The sequence below is a fragment of the Camelus ferus genome, chromosome 9, assembly GCF_009834535.1.
Source record: "Camelus ferus isolate YT-003-E chromosome 9, BCGSAC_Cfer_1.0, whole genome shotgun sequence".
In the NCBI taxonomy this organism is placed as follows: Eukaryota; Metazoa; Chordata; class Mammalia; order Artiodactyla; family Camelidae; genus Camelus; species Camelus ferus.
The window spans coordinates 12,069,767-12,089,198 of record NC_045704.1 but is presented as its reverse complement, the minus strand read 5'-3'; the positions used below and the strand labels follow the sequence as shown (position 1 = coordinate 12,089,198).

Here is a 19,432-nt window from a genome sequence, read left to right as displayed (position 1 = left end):
AGAGAAATTTGCATCAGTGCTCTCTGTTATCTTGGTATCAAACAGGTGACCTTGAGCACCAGCTCTGGTCTCAGATGGGCAGGTCCTTGGCTAACCTCTGGGCCTCGGAGAGGCTATTGGCAGGTGGCCCAGTTCTGTCCCAGGTCAGGTTGGGACTGCTGGCCAGCCATGTGGGCTTCTGAGACTCAGGCAGTATGTCAGAATAGTTAGTTCCTCGACATGGTTTCCTTCATCCACTCCAAGTAGCTGCAGACTTTGGTATAGACACCAGGCTTGGTGGTAGTGTCACAGGGGACATCACCCCAGGACACAATGCCCTGCAGGACGCCTCCACAGACCAGGGGTCCTCCAGAATCACCCTGTGGGGAGAAGGGGAAGCCTGCATGAGAATGTTCTGGATCCAGTGCCCTGTCCCCATCCTAATCACCATTCAGAATCTCGGTCAAAACCCAATCCAGCCCTACCCCATGCAAACCCACCCCAATTCCACTCAACACAACCCAGTTTAACCCAAACCAATCCAACCCAACCTCGACCCAACACTGTCCATTACAACTCAGCCAACCCATGTCCAATCCCACCCCCTGCAACTGCAACCCAACCCGACCCCTACGTCTTTCCCATTCAGAATCTAACCTCATCCACACTTCCAACACAATCCAGCCCCATCAGCATGTCTTTTGCATTCCAAGCAAAAGTTACCCCACCCCTAATTCAACCCTGACATATTTCCTATCTGAAATCAAACCAAACTCATTCTCAGCTCCACGTCATCCAGCCCAAACACAACACAACACTATAACCTCTTGAACCCCAACTCCAACCTCACCCCCATTCTTACTGCCTTTCTTTCTCCATCTCCAAACCTTAGCATCTTCTCTGGTCCAAAGCAAGCAAAACCCAGCCCCATCCCAGCTCCCAAATGTGTCCCCCTCCCTTCCACCTCCTTCCACGGCTCCTTCTCAGCTCTGACCTCGCAGGAGTCGGTGCCTCCACTCTCCACACCGGCACACACCATGGTGCTCATCAGGTGCCCTGGGTAGTCCTTGTTACAAGATGTGGTCGAGAGAATGCTGATATTGGCACAATGCAAGGTGTCTGGCAGGCTCACTGGGGAGGACAGGAGACTTGAAGTGAATCCATACGTTTTCAAGCCCTGTCCCCTCTGTCCAAGAGCCCTGGAGAATAGGGTTCTTGAGGCCTGACATCATCCAGTCCCATCCTTTCACGCACCTTGTGACACTGGGCTCCCTGCGGCCCCAGGCTCTTTGTCAGGCACCAGGCCCCAGCCTGACACCACGCAGGCCTCGCCAGGTTGGGGACAGCGCGTGGGCAGCGGGATCGGGCGCACTTGGGCGGAGAGGCGCGCGGGCCGGGTTAGACGCAGCAACATCACATCATGGCGGTGGCTTCGCGCTTCGTATTGCGGATGTGGGATGATGCGAGAAACAGTCCGCAGTTGCTCTGGGCCATCGCGCTTGCGTAGATTGTGCTCGCCCAAGCGCACTCTCACGGAGCTGGGCGGACGGGTTATTACTCACGAGTGGAATGAGGGGCAGACAGAAAGATCAAAGAGCAGGCGACCTGGGGTCCCCTGACACTTTGGGAATCTGGAAATCCCACGACCCTTTCCCCAAGGCTCTGACGCCATACTTCCAGTCCCCCTCCTCCGCCGCCAAGGTGTCAAAGTTACGCACACACCTGGAACTCAGTTCCCAGGCTCCGGCTCTTTCTTCCTCAGAATCAGAGATTTTCAGATCTCTTAAGCCCTGCCCGCTATGCCCAATGTGTACCCCGAGCCCCTCCTTCGTACCGGGTTTGGCAGTGGGCTGCAGACAGCACCCAGCGTGGGGAGAGGAGGGAAGCACCGCAGTTAAAGCGCCCCCGCTCGAAGAGGGCCACTTGCCATGGCTGCGAGTGGGGCGCACACTCCTCACTCCTCCGCACTTTGTCACTGTCGTCCTGGGCCGCTGGGAGAGGGGATAGAGGAAGACCCCTGAGGACAGAGTCCTTTTGCTTGCATTCTGCACCTTCCTTGCACCCTGCCCTTGCCACGTATTTTCCACCCATGCCTTCCCCGGGCTTCTTAAGATGTCCTTGCTGCTGATTTTTAAGCTCTGCCTTCTCTCTAGCTTTTACAGCTGCTGTTGTTTTCTCCAGCACTGTCTCCCTACCCTTGGCCCCCACCCATCTGCTACAAGACTCCGGGAGAGAGAGGACAGGGAAAGGACCAGAGGGCAAGATGTCCTCTGTGATGGGGAGTGAAGACAAGCGCAGTGGATATAGGCCCAGACAGGTGGTCACTTGGAACCAGCCCTTCAAGGTCACCGAGCTGTCACAGACATCAAAAAGATGTGGCCACTCAATATGTATGACACACGGTCTTGGCTCCAGAGTCTGCACATCTCAGCCAAACACAGCGTGTCTGACAAGGACATAGATGAGACCACACAAGGTCATGGGCGAACATACAGGCTCAACCAGTCTTCTGACTTAGAAACTGATACAGACAGCACTTTAAGCTGCAATGCACCTGCATGCACATGGGTTGCAGCTTCAGGAATCACAGCACAGACGTTCACGTGTGTGTGTGAATATGGACAGCGCACACGGGCACACAAATGCACAGACGCAGATTTGGACATGGAAGCTCAGACCTAAATTTGTAGCCTCCAGTGTAGATCTGCGTGTACTAGGTCACACTCTGGCACACGCAGTCTGAACAACAAGATGGGGTTCTGAAGAAGGGTACACAGGGAGGCACACTGATATGCGCTCAGACCCCCAAAGACTTGTTCACTGACATGAATCTGTAGTATAGTGGTTAAATCTGATGTGACAGAGTAAAAGTCTGTGAATCCAAACATCTTATCTGTGGGACTTTGAGCAAACTGACCTCTCTGTGCCTCTATTTCCTCATCTGTAAAATGGGATGGTTGTACGAATTAAATAGGAGAGAGAAAGCAAGCGTGATGCCCGGCACATTGTAATTGCTTAATAAATATTAGTTATTTTAAACAGAGGACACATAGACTGATTTACATAGACATATGTGTGGATGTTCAGGTTGTAAATATAGATTGAGCCAAAATAAGCCAGACTTAGGGGAAAAGCCAGATAAAGAGAGCCAAGGTCAAAACTGTGATTCATCCCCAAGCCACTTTGTGGGAATTCAAAGTTGTAGAACCGACCCAGAGGGCCAGAGCTCAGATGTGGAGCCACTAGATCCGACCCAGGGAAACATCGGACACAGAGGTGGCATTCAAGGTCAAAGACACATTGCTGGAGACATGGGCAGCAAGAGCAGGATAGAGTTATCCATTTCTAGATCAGCCTCCAAGTCAGTCATTTGGTGTTCAAGGTCACTCCTCGAGTTTCACGGAGGGGGACTTGGTTCATACATGTAGGCTGTATGTGGACACACAGGGCCTTGCACACACCCTCGCCCCACCCACACGGCACCATGCACAAGGACATCAACAGGGATGTGTCAAGATCACAGGACCGTGACCCCCTACACCGGGCAATATGGATATGTCCCCTCAAGGTCACAGCCGGGCACACAGACACCCACACTGTGGCAGGATTTGCATGGCCACCCCAAAGGCCCGCCAGGGTTAGGAACTGGGCCAAGGGCCCTGGCAAGGCAGGGCAAACGCGGATGTGGTGGACAAGGGGCTTAACGAGGGAAGGGTGGGGTCGACCTATGGAGAAGGACAGAGGGTGCAGGCTGAACAGCTGGGCTCCGAGGCCGCACCTGGCCAGTCCAAGCTGGAGGAGGGCGGAGGCCCGAGATGGGTGCAGTGGGCAGGAGGGAGGCAGGGAGGAGAGGGCACTGAGACAGCCCGAGGGGAGGCTGGCAGCAGTAGCAGAGGGGAGGGGGGAGGTCAGAGGGGCCCCCAGGAGTGAGAGTCGTGGGGGTGGTGGTTAATAAAAGTCCACCTTCAACTTCTTCAGGGTAGAGGCATCAGGTTACAACTAATTTCTCCATGCGTGGTGGCTGAATGTGGTCTGGCTCTCTCCTGCCACCTGGGGTCACCTTGACCTAGTGGCTGCCCCTCTCTGAGTCACATCCCCCTCTCCTGTCAAATGAGGCTGATAGAGACCACCCACAGAGGATCAGCAGAGCATCCCTCAGGCCTGAGGGCTGTGCCTGGCACATACCAAGCGCACAGCAGTGCTGACATACCTTCCCAGGGCGCTAGCTGGAGCCAGGACCACATTTAATCCTCACAATTACCCTGTGAGGGAGCATCTGTTCTTATCTCCATGGTACAGTTAAGGAGTCTGAGTCACAGAGACGCTAAGTAACTAGAAAGTGGCAGAGGTGGGATTCGAACCCAGAGCCTGTGTTCTGGAGCCTCCCAACATTTGTTTAATGCTTAGTGTAAGCTGTACCTACCTCTTGTGCTATTGAAACCTCATCATTGTTGTTGCAGGTAGGTGCTGTCTTCTAGAGAAGCCCAGATAGGTGAAGTAATTTCCTCAAGGTCACACAGCAAGGAAAAGGGCAGCCCCAGAACTTGAACTCAAGTCTGTGTCACCCCAGGGCCATGTTCATTTGTCATGGGGACTCTAGAGCAGCCCCAGGTCCCTGACAGCTCTTGGGGTAGGGTAAGGACTCAGGGACATCAGCAGATGGCTGAGTTGGGGGTGAGGGAGGGATCATCAGATGGTCCCTGGGTGAGGGAGAGGCTGGCAGATTGCAGGGCCCAGATATGCTGGGGCGATTAGGTGGCACCACACTCCCACAGACCTGGACCTAACCTAGGTCCACCTCACCTGCAGGCATCAGCAGGAAGGAGAAGGTGAGGAGAAGCCACATTGTGAAGAGGGACCAGGGCTCTGCTGAAGTCTAGGGAGGGGAGAGAGTGAACTGGTTTGAGGATGGACCCTCCTGCCCCTTCCTGGATCCCTTCAGACACAAACTCATCCCACCTGCTCTTAAAGTTTTCACCATCCTTGTTCCCCACGCCAACCTGCTCTTCCTCTTGGGTTCCCCATCCCCCAAGGGTCTGCTGTTCCTCCAGGCACTGGGACAGACTCTCAGGTGCCACCACAGCCTGCTGGACCCCAACATCATCCACTTGCCCCAAGGCTTTAACTCAGGACACATTCTTTCCCCACACCCTATCCCAGCCTCCAATCTGGCCTCTTGGGTCCTCCTCACTAAGTCCGTCCCTCCACTCCAGTCCCTGCCACCCCCTACACCACCCTGCCCCACTTCATGGCCCCACAGGGTCTTTCTACACCTGGAGTTGACCAGATCCCTTTCCCGCTCACAGCCCTGGAAGATCTCCAGCACCCCCAGGATAAAGTCCCAGCCCCCCTCAAGCCTCATTTTCGAGGACATGAGTGGCTTCTCCCTTTCCAGTCCCTCTGGCTGGATCTCTCATGACCTTGCCCTTTCTAGACATGACCAATTCTTCTATTTTCCTTTCCCACAGTTTCATGCTTCCACGTTTTTGCTCAGGCTGTTCCTCCTCCTTCAAGGTCCACTTCTTCCTTGAGGCCTTTTCTGACCTCCCCAGGTCAGTGACCAGTGTAGGGTTCTGTCCTTGGCAAGCTTTAGGAATGAGTTAAAGTCCTTCTTCCCCATATCTTCCAAATACCTATTTGTCCTCTGAGGCCAGCCCCAACCTGGTCTGGGAGACCCTGATACAATCAGGTCAGGTCCTCTCTCTGTCTCAGCTGCTGCCCAGCCAGGGCACACAGGTGACCTCGGGGAGGCTGTGCTGAGCTGACCTGCACCCATGATAACTCCTGACCTCATTCTTGGCTCTGGTACAAGTGCTTTCGAAGACGTCCTCCTGATTCACTCTATCCCCTCCCCACCTCCAAACTACAACTCCTTCTTGCATCCCCAAGACATTTTCTTGGTTCAAGTTCAACTTGGGGCTGCAGTAAAGGCCACGTGGACCTACACAGGTGCCCTTGACAGTCAGCTCCCTCAGGGAGATCCATGTCTGCTTCCTGGAACCAGTGCATCCCATGTCTCCCCTAGACTAGGGCAGACCTGTGTCTCTCCTCACTCCTACCCACTATCCGCCGCCCCGCACCTCCCCATCTCAAATATCTCACCCCCTCCAGATCCTCCAGCAGCATCTGGGGAAGCTTGGATGCCAGAAGAAAGGGAGCAGGCAGCTGAATGCCTGAATTTATAAGCTCCCAACCCCACCCGGGTTTTGGGTGATGGGGGTAGGGTGGGGTGGGAGGTGGCTGAGAGTTGGGTTTACAGGGACGCCTAGGTAGCTAGTAGGGTGGGGGACAAGGCCTAATGAGCATTTATTAGGCTGAAGCTTTTGTCTGAGTCTACAAGGAGGAATTTTCCTACCAGGGGCAGTTCATTAAGGGGGAGGAGGCAGTAGCGCAAGAGCAGGAAATTGGAGATCAAAATACAGAGCCAGGAGTCTGCAGCGTGTAACCTAGATTTTTGGGTCTGGAGTACAGAAACTGGATTCTAGAGTCATCATTCTTGTGCCTGGAGTAGGATTCTGAAACTTGGATTCTGGATCTGAACCTGGATTCTTCAATTCTGGATCTCTGATTCTGGTTTCTGGACAATGGAGTCTGGATCTGGATACCCAGTTCTGGATCTTGGAGTCTGACCTCCCAAGTTTGGATTCTGGATCTTGGATTCTTGATCTTGATTGCTGGTTCTGAGTTCTGGATCCAGATCTCTGGTTCTGGATATTGGGCTCTGCACTGTTGATTCTGGATCTCCAATTCTGATGAGTTTGGGGGCCTAGAATTGGGCACACATAATCTGAAGTGTAGAGTGTGGATTTTGGAATCTGACTTCTGGAGTTTAGGTCTGGAATTTGGATCCTGGAGTCTAGCCTTTGAGTGACAGGACTTAGGCTTTGATTCTAGATTCAGGGCCTCTGAATTTAGAGTCCAGACTAAGAATCTGGAGTCTGGTGTCTGAAATCTAGGACTTGAAGTCCTGGGGCCTGGAATATGGATGATAGATTATGGATTTTAAGTTTTGGAACCTGGATTCTAGAGTCTGGGTCTAGACCCTGAGGTTTTATGGATTGACTTTAGAATGTGAAGTCTGGAGTTTCAAATCTGCATTGTGCATTTAACAGACTAGACTGGGAGATAGGGGCCTGGCTTCTATGATTCTGAGATTCCTAAAATTTTGCTCTGGAGTACGACTTTAGAGACTGGGAGACTAGAGTCTTTATTCTGGATCTTGCAGTCTTGATTCTGCATCCTGAGGCTTGAAATCTGGATTCTGTTTTCTGGAGACTGGAGATCATCACTAAGATGACCCAAAGCTCTGGGAATTTAAATTTGTTTTTCAGTGTCTCAGGACCATATAGGGCCCTGAGATGTTGTCACTTGTTTAACTAATGAGGAAGCACAGGGAGCAGGAGGTACTGATCCCAGATCACCCAGTTAAAGATGGGACCTATTACAAGCATGGTCCCTCTCTGTTTTGGAAAATCCATTGCCTCTATAGGAAGGGGCTGCATGATTGGGGCTGACTGTTTAGGACATCAGTGGCCAATGCCTAGGAGTGGCCTGGGTTCGAATCCTTCCTCCAACACATAATGTGTGTCTTTAGGCAAGTCACTTGACCTTTCTGTGCCTCAGTTTCCTCATCTGTAGAATGAGAATAATAATTGCTTCTGCCTCGTAGGAGTGTTTTGAAGCATTCGTGCCTGAAATCCGTGCTGAGTAATCCAAGGCCATCATCAGCTCTGTTTTCCCCAGAACAGAGTCCTGGGGAGGGGTGATTGTGGGGTCTTTCACAGAGGACACAGTTGGGCAGAGGCAGATCAGGACTTGAAGAAGTGCAGAAGCGAAGGTTCTCCATCTCTGTTTTGGCACCTTTCTCTGAAACCCCTTTATCAAGACCTCCGTTTTACAAATGAGGAAACTTGAGACCCAGGAAAAGGAAACATGTGTGAGACGCCAGCTTGAGAATGTGTCACTGAGCAGGGGGAAGACCCCACGTGCAGCCTGGTTTTTCTCTGAGACTTTATTTTTTGTGCTGTGCTGGGAACAGGAGGGAACCTCTTTTCTTCTTGTCCTGGGAGAGTCTTGCCGCTAGGTGGCGCCAATGTGCGTTTGTTTGTCGGACGTTGCTTCTGGGTCTGAGGAGGACGGGGTTGGGGCGGGGACTCTTGGGTCTGAGGGAGCAAGCTTTGAGGGAAGGACTTCTCTGGAATTCTGACTGAGGAAGAAGGTGGATCTTGATGGCAGCAGGGAGGGAAGAGGATGGAGACACCTTGGTCCTCGGATTTGTCCTTAATTGGTGTGCAGGAGTTTTTGGATCCAGTCAGTGAAAGGTCTCAGGTTTGTGCAGATTTTTGGCTCGTGGGGTTTCCCACAGCGAGGCTCTCCCATTGACACAAGGCCCTGCTGGTATCCCTTGCATCTTAGACTAAAGGGCAGGCCAGCTCCTTGGCAACCGCATCCGCATCTCCATCCCCATTGCCAACCCAGCCTCACCATCAATCCCAAACTCACCTCCAATTACATCCCCATCCTTTACTCCGAGGATGAGGAATCAGGGCTCAAAGACAGCTGGCCTGATCTCACTCACTCACTGCCTGAGAGGCTGAGCTGGGATTCGGACCCAGGGCTGAATGAGTCTCCATCATAGGAGACTCTACCCTCTGCCCTAGTCTTTAGGACCTCTTGTCTGGATTCAAATGATTCCCTCCATGACCAGATCTCTATGGCTGGGTCACGTGCCCCCTCCTGAGTAGAAATTTAACTTCTTAATTCTACAGCCCCAGCCTGGACCTGCTGACGGAACAATCAGCAAAAGCCACGCCCCCGTCCAGCTCCGCCCATGGAGCTGAGGCTACGCCCCAGTCTGCTCCGACTCACAGAGCCGAGGCCACGCCCCCAGCCCTGGCTGTGCGCAGCTCATACCGTGAGCTCAAGCTCTTAGGGTGCAGGGCTCACTGCTTCTAGCATTACCCCGAAGTGAGCACGCAGGGAAAAGGTCAGTTCTGAGATTAGAATGACCCACCGCTGCAGGTGGGGAACGGAATAGAGGAGGAAACCGAGGGTCATAATCTTCACTTGCACATTACCCCCCGTTTCTCCAGAAGTCCCTGCTGTATTGTCTTAAGCTCTGTCTGTCTTCTCGCTCTCTCTCTCTCTCTCTCTCTCTTTTTTTTTTTTTTTTTATAACTGCTGCCTATTTTTCCTAGAAGCCGGGACAGAGAGAAAGAGGGTACCAGTGGAGGGAAAGAAGTCCTTGTGATTAGACTTGGAGAAGACGTGTATAGGGATTGACAGGTGTACATTTGGAACCAGACATTCAAGGTCACTGATCTGTCACAGACATCAAACAGATGTGGCCATTCAGTATGTATGACACATAGTCTTGGTCTCAGAATCTGGGCGGCTTAGTCAAACTCAGTGTCGTACAAGGACACAGATGTGGTCACACAAGGTCATGGACATACATATATGAACAGCTGGGCTTCCGAACTTAGGTACATGTATAAAAATGCACCTTCAGCTGAAATTCATGTGCATGGGTTACAGCTTCAAGAATCAGCACAGATGTTCCTATGTGTGTATTCAAATATGTCAATTAAGTTAAGGGCAGACAGACAGACAGACAGACACACACACACACACACACACACTCATACAGATTTGGACATGGAAGCTCGGCTAAATCCACATTCTCCAGGGTAGATCTAGATATCTGATGATAATCACCACCCCTACATCTTTCAAATTCTTTTTTTTAAACAACTTTTACATTAAAATTTTTTTTAAATTACATTTTGTTTTCTTTGGGGGGGAGGTAATTAGATGATGATGATGATGATGATGATGATGATGATGATTAGAAGTAATTAATGGGGATTGAACCCACAACCTTCTGCATGCGAGGCATGCGCTCTACAACTGTCAAATTCTTGAGAGCAGCACTAAACTCTGGTCTCTCCAGGAACGCAGTATTGCTTTTGTTTCACTATTCTCCTAGGTAGAGACAGCTCCACTGGTTTAGGTGTGGCCTTTCATACCGCAATAGCTCTCATCTTTAAGTCAGGGAGCTAATGTGGGGATTCTGCTAGTTTCTGAGTCTGTCTATTCCAATCATGCATTTCAGAACTGGGGAAATAATTCTAGACTAGGTTCAAAGACATGCTGGATCCACTGTGAGACAGACCTGAGCCAAAACTCCATTGATCACCTGTCCTCCGTAAACCTCTGCTCTGACTGGCAGACCACAGTGACTTTGGGGTCTCCTGGTATTATTGTCACTTCAGATCAAGGGTCCATGAATCCTTCCAAACTCTGATTATTTCCTTTATCCCAGTAAACTGTGACCCTAGCAAAAGGCTGTAGGTCCCTTTAGGGGAAGGCTGGAAGAGAAATTAACAGCATATAATTGTTTTGGTAGCATAGTTGAGTCTGTCCTCATGGGGATTCAGCCTCCCCTTCATTCAAGGGGTTCTAGGTCTGTCAATGGACTCAAGCCTGGGAGCTGACGAGGGTGCTGTGCGTCTCTGTTTTATGATTCAAGTCAGACTTCTGTCCATGTGTCCTACAATACTTCTGCTTATACGGGTCAACAAAGAAGTTCATTTTGCCCATCTGTTTCTCTGCTACAGGTGCCATGATCAACTAGCCAATGCCTGAGTCTCTGTGGCCGTGTGATCAGATGATTCCGGTTACTGCTTTGACTCTGATGTCTAGTGCAGCCACCACATCCACCGTGTCTTGGTGATTAGGTGCTACCACTTGGCCCCCTAACACCACAGGACCCAATCATCTCCATTGCACTTAGGTTTCCCATTCAGTGGCCTCTCTTCCTACTGTACTTTCTGACCTACAGAGAAGAGCGATCACAGAACTCTCCAAGGATGCTGGCTCCCCTTGAAAATTTATTTGCCATAATTGTGATGAAAAATGTGTCTCTGGAGCCCCCCAGCATGGGCGAGCAGGTCTCAAATATATATTCGTTGTAACATCCCATCTCCTGAAGTCTTTGGGTTTCTTCCTCCATAGTTTATCAAGATGGTTCTACCACTTCAACTTCATCTAGTGCAGGGCCACTTTTTGATCCATATTTCAGCCAACAAAACAAATAACCAGAGACCTTCTGACCCCTCAATCTGCAAGATGAAATCCAGAATTTCTGCTTAGAGAGCCCTTATCAATAAATTCCAATCAGGCGTGGGTGCTGGGTGTAGCTTGGTAGTAGACTGCATGACCAGCATGCACAAGGTCATGGGTTCAATCCCCAGTACCTCCATTAAAAAAAAAAGAAAAAAAGACCAAGCCTTGCTGCTTTGACTTTTCAGAAGTTGGACAACACCCACAGAATCAGTTTCTCTTAACCTCCCTGGTGTATCTCCTTCCTTTGGGACCCTGTGGCCCTGATTAAGGCTCCCATTTCCCAGATGGCAAAACTGAGGCCCAAGGAGGAAAAGCTATTTGCTGGAATCCCTTGGAGGGAATGGAAGCAAGGAGGACAGTTTGAACAGAGCCCGTGCTTCTCTAAGACTTTATTTCTGGGCTTAGGGGAAGGGACAAAAAAGGGGAAAAACCAACTTTCTCTACCAATGGGAAGGCGGGGTCAACATTGTGCCACTAGGGGGCACTGTGCACAGGAAAAGATTCTAGGGGGGCCTGGACTCCTGGGACTGAGAGAGGACGGACCTGGGGGTCTAGACTCCTGGAGCAGAGGGAGGAAGGCACTGGGAACCCAGACTCCTGAATTCCTTCAGCAGCATATATTTGGGGGTTTCAGTTTCATGGGTCCCAGTCCCAGGAGTTAACTGGCCTGGATGGTTTTCTCTATCCAGTCCGTGAAGTTGCAGAGGTTGGTATAGACGCCGGGCACAGAGGGTTGGCCACACGGGGCTTGTCCAAAGGACACGAGGCCCTGCAGGTACCCATTGCAGACCAGGGGACCCCCAGAGTCACCCTGTTGTGGAGAGACAGAGAATGAGAATCCAAAACACAGAGAGGTAGAGATAAACGTGAGCTCAGAGAGGAACCAAACGAGGAGAGACAAAGACAGGAAAGAAAGAAAGAAAAAAAAAAGAATAGCCACATGTCCCTTAGATGTTGCATTCCAGAGCCCCAACCAACCGCACCTAATCCTGCTCCCCTGCATCCTCACAGCTGGCCCGTTCTCCAGGGTTCTTTGCTGTTCTTTCTCTGTGCCTCTCCTTCTCTGTCTACTCCTAGAGTTTCTTCCTCTGTCTCAGTGACTCCAAGAGTCCCTGTGCCTCTCTGCATCTCTTTGTATGTATTTTTTTCCTATTTCACTTTGCAGTTCATCTTTATGAGTCTGTGTATCTGTTTCCATCTGGGTGTATTTCTGTACGTGTGTGTTTCTGCCTCCCTGCATCTGTCTCTTTCTCTCTCTCTCTCTCTCTGCTTCCTTTAATTGTGTGTCCATTTCTCTCTTCCTCTCAGTATCTCTCCCCATTGATCACTATCTCCCCCATGTCCCGTCCCTTCTCCACCACTCCCTGTTACCCCCTCTTCTCTGCCCCGTCTCTTACGTGGCAGGAATCCTTTTGGTCCTGGCCTCCACCAGCACAGAGCATACTGGGGTGGTACACGGAGGCATAGACTGCTTTGCAGATCTCCTCGGACACCACAGAGATGTTCACGCACTGGAGCACTTTGGGCCGTCTGCCTGGGATGCAGAGCATTGGGTCAGCCCCTCTGGCTGGGCAGAGAACCCCAGAGAGGGCAGACACACCCACACTCCCGAGCTCACCATTCATCAGCTTCCCCCAGCCAGAAACCAGGCAAGAATCCCCAGGGGTCGGGCACTGGGAGGCGATGCTGATGTTTTGGATGGTGTCAGACCAGGACACGGATTCTTTCAACTCGATGAGCATGAGGTCATTGGCGAAAAATGGTTTGTTGTACTCTGGGTGCTGTATGGAGTGTTTGGCCTCTACCATCTGGCTGCCTGGTTCTTGGTCGGCCACAAGACTGTGTAGACCCAGCCCAATGGTGTAGGAACTGGGGGCCACGGGGGCACAGAATAGTTTTGTGGCAACTACACCATTATCTCCATTCTTGCCCTCAATCAAAACCCTATCTCCCTCCCCTTACCCCACCCCTGTCCTCCTTGCTACGCACTAAGAGCTACTCAGCAGTGATTCAAATCCTAACTCACAGGTAGGAATTTGCCTTAATTCACTAGTAACTCAGCCGTTGGATTTGGGATTTCCACCAGGACTTTCTGAGCGGTTCCAAAGCAACAGTCCTTTCCGCCTCCCTCGCAGAGCCTACCTTCACGGCGGGTTTTCACTTCTTAACACCCAGAGACTGAACCTATTAAGCCCTTATCTCGGCTAACAGTACATCCAGGTCCCTCCTAGGGCCCAGGCCCCGCCCCCGTCCCCACCCCGCCCAGCACTCACTCCTGGAAACAGTGTGCGGCTGACAGCACCCATTGCGGATGCACCAGGACTCCCCCGCAGAAAAGTTCGTCTTCCAAGAACAGCGCCGCCTGCCAGGGCTGCGAGTGCGGGTGGCAGTCCTCGCCGTTTATGATGCGGCTGCTGCCACCCGAAGCCGGGGATCCTGAGGGCGGAGTCAGGGCTGGGGGGACGGGCTCAGAGTGGAACAGGGGCTCCCGGAGGCGGGGCTAGGTGCAGGGCCGTGGTCAGGCCTGGTGGGGAAAGGCTCAGGATGCTAGACACTTGCTCCTGGGGGCGAGGTCAGGGCTCTCTGGGGTGTGATCACGGTGTAGGGGCGTGGTCAGGGCTCAGGGACAGACTCAAGAGGCGGGATAGGGCTGTTGGAGATTGTGGTCAGCGTCTCAGGGATGGAGTCAGGGGACCTGAGGGCAGCCAAGCTCTTAGAGGTGAAGTCAAGAATGAGGAGGGGGACTCAGGAAGTGGGATCAGGCCTCCTGGGGGCAGGGTCACGGTGCAGGGCTTTTATTCCGCGGGTCAGGTTCCTTGGGGTGGGTTAGAACTCAGGAGGCTGAGATCAGGGTACAGGAGGTAGGGTCATTTGTCAAGAGGAGAGTTTCAGCTTTGAGCGTACAGGCACCCATCTCCAGGACACCCACACGCACACACACACTCAAGCACCACCACACCAGGCATGTGCACTACTGGGGCCACAGTCTCCCAGCAGAAGCAGACCCCTCACACAAGGTGGCAGAGGCGAGGGCAACATAGCCGGATGCTCAGGTAGGCAGTGCCACCCTCTGTGACCCTCAGAGTTTCGCCTTCCCTGGCTCAACCTCCCCACAGCAGCAGAAAAGGTGGCTCACACAGAAACCCCATCACACTGTCCTGTGATATGGGTCCCTGGGGTCCGAGGATCGGAGACCCAGGAAGCAGGCACAGATTCCCAGCAATGGGCGACTCCCCCAGAAGAACAATCTCCCTTTTAGCGGCACTCTAGGCTTCCCATGTCCTCAAAACATCATCACTCATGTCCACGGCCTCACATTGTCATTTTGTCACTCCATAGGATATTCAGAGGCACAAACTGTCAGAGTCCTTCCCCCATCACACACCGATTCTCACGGGTATGACCACACACCCTGTCACACTGTGTCACACACAGGTGTGCAAAGCCACACACACACACACCACACAGGTGGCACACGTGCAAACTCCCTGTGATACAGGGATCCCACCTGCCCAACCAGAGAGCAGTGGTCACACGTGCAGCTGTAGTCATGTCCAGGGGGACAAAGTCATGCCTGCACAGTAACAAACACTGCCTCAGACACAGACTGTCACACACAGACACACGCTCAGATACCTGTGACCCCGAGGATAAGGTGCCCCAGGAACCAGCCCCAGGGGTTTCCTGCTGTGGTCATCATTCAGCACCTGGCATGAAGGTCGATCTCAGGTGAGTCTGAGGGGCCCTGGGGCTCAGGTCTCTCCATCTCTCTCTTTCTCTTTCTCTTCCTGTCCCCTTGGGATATTATTGGGCAGACAAGGACCGATACCACCTCCCTCCGATGCACACACATCGTAGGGTCTGAGACCAAGAGACTCAGAATCTAGACAGATTGAGAGGGAGAGAGAAGTGGAAAGAGAGAGAGAGCTAGGTGGAGAGGAAGGGATGGAGACAGTGTCTCTCCATCTGTAAACTGGGGGAGGTAGGAGGGTGGAGACCAGACCCTTAAGGTTGGAGGGAGGATGGAGCAGTTGAGAGAGAGAATGAGAGACAGACTGAGAGGCAGACTCATGGAGAGAGTGACTGAGAGAGAGAGAGACAAGGGGGAACAGAGGAGGAATTGGAGAGACACCATTTGTAGAAGAGGGAGGCCTGGAGACACAACGTCCAGTGGCTGAGAATCGCAGTGACGTGGAGCCACAGGGAGAGTGGCTCACAAAGACTGCTGGGCTCTTAGAGGGCAGTGAGTGGGGACTCACCCGGCTGCCTCTGGGCTCTTGGATCCAGCGCTGGGCTGAGCTCCTGCCTGCTGCCTCCAACAGGGGTCCCCCTGGGGCTTATAAACATCCCCAGCTGGGCTGGCCTGCCCCCCCAGGGACACATTCCTGGGGTCAGGTGCTGCAAGCTTCCAGCTCAGTGCTCTCAGCAGCCAGGCTGCGGTCAGAGAGCCCCAGGGGCTGGGAGAGGGACGCCGCGAGGAGACCCTGGCCTCACCCCCCCCACTTCTTTTTTGGCTATCTGTCAGTTTCTTCTTCTCTCCCTCTATCTTCCCCTCTCTCTCTTGCTCTCTTTCTCTCTCCTCCTTTCTCATTTTCTTCTTCTCTTAGTTTCTCTCTCATTAAATCTCTCCCATCTGCCCTCCGTCCCTCTCTCCCCCTACTGCGCTTCCGCAGCCAGACTTCCCAGATCAAATCCCCTAGCATCTACATTCTACCTTTGGAACCTTGGGGAGGTGACTGCACCCTTGAGCCTCTGTTTTCTCATCTATCAAGAGAGAACGTGGGGAAAGCGCCTGGACACAGTGTCAGGCGAGATGAAGCCCTCGCTCAGTAAAGAGCAGCTGGCGTGGGGCGAGGTGGAGCTCAGTGGTGGAGCGCGCGCTTAGCACACACGAGGTCCTGGGCTCAATCCCCAGCACCTCCAGTAAAGCAACTAACTAAGCAAACCTAATTACCTCCCCCCACCCCCCCAAAACCAAAACCCCACAAACAAAATAAAATAAATTTTAAAAAAGAGCGATTGCACACCTGCCATGCTCTGAGCACTGCCCTTGAGACCCAGGAGGGGACAAGCAGACTTTGGTGCTCATGGGGCTCACGTCCTAGCAGGGGAGACTGACAGACAGGAGAAGCACAGGGACAAGCAAGTATCTGATGGTCGCGTGTGTGCAGAGCTGACGGGGATCGGATCGGGTGGGGTGACTGTGGATGAGGTGGTGGCCGGGAGTCTCCGAGGAGGGAACATTCCTGGCATGTGAGCCTTGCAGGAAAAAGAGAGAAGTTGGTGTGCGCCAGGCAGAGCCAGGAGAGGAGCAGGGCAGACTGTGCAAGGATTTGCACACCAGGGGAAGAGTTTGGGTTTGTAGGTGCAATGGATTTTAAGCACTGAGGTAGAGGGAGTGACATGATCTTATTTATTTTTTAAAAACACCCTGCGTGGAGAATGATGGTCAGGGGTGAGATGGAAGCAGAGAGGAGGTGGGAGGTGGCAGCAGCCCAGCTGGGAGACGCTGTGGTCCAGGGAGAAGAGAGGTGAATGAGTACAGGGCTCATTTCGGGGGGTGGGGCTGGGGTGGGGGAGTCAACTGCTGGCCGATGGGTGGGAAGTGGGGAGGGAGGAGAAAAGGGGGCAAGGATGGTGCCTCTGAGATTTGGTCTGTTGGTGGCTCCATTTGTGGTGCCATTTGCGTGGAGGACCTAGAAGGTGTGGGGAGAAGGGCTGAGCTGGGGGCGCCTGCCAGGAGCCAAGTGGTTGGCCGTATGAGCACCAAGGCGCAGACAGTGGTCAGGGCTGGGGAGAAACAGTGAGGAGTCATCCGGGGAGAGGTGGTGTTTAGAGGCCTGGGGTTGAATGAGATCACCTAGGGAGCAGGTGTGGACGGGGCTGATGAGGGGTTGTGTGGACAGATGATGGTGACACTGAGGCATGAATGTCTGTGCCTCTCTCTGACTCTCTCTGTCGTGTCCCTCTTTCTCTCTGATTTCTCTGTCCTTAACCCTTTCTTAGTGTCTGTCTGGGTCTCTGGCTCTGTCTCCATCTATGTGCCTGCATTCCATCTCCTGGTGGCACACAGACCCCCGACCCTGCTCTGTTCCTTGGGACCCACAGCTCTGACCATGAGGACAGAAGAGGCCGGGAGGAGGGGCGGGGGATGCAGGGCAGGTTCGGGTCTCCTGGCTGCCCAGACGTGTCTTAGGTCTGGACGGTGAGAGGCGGCAGGTTGGGGCCCTAGTTGGGGACAGGGCTGAGGTGGCTGGAAGGAGGGAGAAGGCACGTGGCACCCCTCTGCCCTGTTCTGTGGCTTCTCCTGTGTCCTGTCCTACCCGAGATCAGGCAGAGGTGACCCAGTTATTTGGGGGTGTATCCAGGACAGAGTGTGTGTGGGGGTCACACCATGGAGATGATTCCACCTGGCAGATGGGAACAGTGTGGAGTATGACCCATAGGGGTGGGGGTTCTATGGGTGAGAACCCTGGCTGGTGAGGGGATGCAGAGAGGCAGAGACCAGGAGAGACAGAGATGGGCAGAGAGACTGGAACCAGAGATAGAGAAATGAAGTCACAGAGGGATACAGTTAGAGACACAGAGAGAGATGGAGGCAGAAGCAGAGACAGGGAGACAGAGAGGAACAGAGACAGAGAGAGGAAACAGGAAGACAAGATTAAGACAGAGACAAGAGACTAAGAGAGACACAGAGAAACAAGAGACAAAGACAGAGAGAGACAGACTGAACAAGAGACAAAGAGAGACAAATACACCGAGAGATAAGGCGATGAGAGACACAGAAAGACAGAGACACAGAGAGATGGAGACAGAGACACACAGAGACAAAGAACAGAGACACAGAGATTGACAAGAAGAAGAGATAAAGACAGAGACTAGGAAACAACAGGGATAGAGACCCTAAATGAGGGGGAGACAGGGAGACAGAGACACAGGATAGAGAGGGACAGAGAGAGGGACACAGACAGAAGTAAAGAGAAAATGACACAGACAGAGAGGTTATTGAAGCATCCTGGAAGTCAGTTTTAAAGTAGAGACAAAAGATAGTTTAAACGTCCTCCAACTTGACGCAGCCCCAGCTCCCAAGCCTCCCCTTTCAGTAGGTGTCACCCCATTCACAGGTCCCTTCTGATTCTTTTCTTGGTCACTCTAGCGCATCTGCAGGTCCTTTGGACGGCACCTCCAAAATGTAATTCAGACCTAGCCAGGTTCCCTACCTCGATTCCCTGTCTTCTGGCTCGGCCCCCTCCCTGGGCTCTCTGCTCCCACCCTTTTCCATCCCAGTCTCTTTCCCAGAGGGATTTGGCGCCCGTGAATGGCTTCAGACACCTCCCCAACCTCCCTCATCCTCTAGGCCACCCTGTGGTCTGTTCCATGTGCCTCCAACACTCTTCCCTTCACTCTCTCCCTTGTCCTCTCCCACTCCTCATTTTACCTTATCTCAAATGTCACTTCACTTTAAAGGCCTTACCTGACCCCTCTCCCCATGCAATCCTAGGCCCCTACTCTCCTGGGTTTCATTTGTTTGTTTTCTTCTCAAAGCACAGAGCCCTTGGTACAATCTACACACATGTTACTGTTTGTGTGTTTATTTTTCAAACACCTGCCTCTCTCACCAGCCTGGGAGCTCCTGGGAGACAGGCCCAGGTCTCTTCTGTTCACCACCGAAAACTCAGTGTTTCCCATGGAGTAGGCAGGCATTTAGTGTGTGTGTGCTGAACAGATGGGTAAAGAGAGAGAAAGACAGATACCGAGGGAGACACACAGAGACAGACAGACAGACAGACAGAAAGAGGAAAGAACAGGAGACAGAGACTAGTGGAGAGAGAGAAAGATCGTAACAAACAGTAGCAATAGCTCACTTTCATAATAGCTCTTTTCGCTGGGACAAGAGTAGGGAACTTAAGTCGGTTCAATTAATTAAGTAATGTCAAATTCATTGCAATTATGTTGAGAGCTCACCATAGCCCTATTTTAAGTTGTTTATATTGAATAACTCATTTATTCACCACAATGCCACAACGAAGTTGATGCCATTATTAACTTTACAGATGAGGAAACTGAGGCACAGAGAGGTTAGGTACTTTACCCAAGGTCTCAGAAAGACTGAGGCTGGAAGAGAGAGAGATGGACAAACAGACAGAGATGGACAGATATGAAGCAGGAGAGAGCTGGAAGCATAGTGAAAGATAGACGCTAAAAGACAGACACACATCTCAGGAACTAGGGATAATAATGATAAAAAAATATAAAAACAGAAGATCTAACAGTTGTATATCACCCACTTTTTTTCTAGGTGCCTTCCTAACAGCTTTATATATGT

General features: G+C 52.2%; 2 protein-coding genes across 2 annotated transcripts in view; one reads left to right on the top strand and one right to left on the bottom strand.

The window, feature by feature from the left end:
• The window catches only part of LOC116666012, a 33,654-nt gene extending 22,692 nt beyond the window's left edge, over window positions 1-10,962 (top strand). The window contains exon 5 of the transcript XR_004322861.1: window positions 10,599-10,962. The gene's annotated coding sequence lies outside the window, so the exon portion shown is untranslated. The remainder of the gene's footprint in view (window positions 1-10,598) is intronic.
• Window positions 8-14,803, bottom strand: LOC102515712 (transmembrane protease serine 9). The gene is made up of 11 exons (XM_032487389.1): window positions 14,743-14,803; window positions 13,380-13,560; window positions 12,725-12,975; window positions 12,504-12,640; window positions 11,770-11,917; window positions 6,082-6,152; window positions 4,783-4,855; window positions 1,814-1,970; window positions 1,234-1,517; window positions 974-1,110; window positions 8-359 (listed from the first exon to the last, which is right to left on the bottom strand). The coding sequence occupies exons 1-11, from the start codon at window positions 14,801-14,803 to the stop codon at window positions 207-209; spliced, it is 1,653 nt and encodes a 550-aa protein (XP_032343280.1). The 3' UTR covers window positions 8-206.
• Window positions 14,804-19,432: the final 4,629 nt, after the last annotated feature.

Bases quoted from the DNA above. Each gene is read 5' to 3' on its own strand.
- LOC102515712 (XM_032487389.1), bottom strand. From the start codon at position 14,803: ATGACCACAGCAGGAAACCCCTGGGGCTGGTTCCTGGGGCACCTTATC. The intron at 13,561-14,742 runs GTATCTGAGCGT...CCGTCCCCCCAG, and splicing joins CCTTATCCTCGGGGTCACAG to CCCTGACTCCGCCCTCAGGA. The intron at 6,153-11,769 runs GTTAACTCCTGG...TTATAAATTCAG, and splicing joins AGAGAAAACCATCCAGGCCA to GCATTCAGCTGCCTGCTCCC.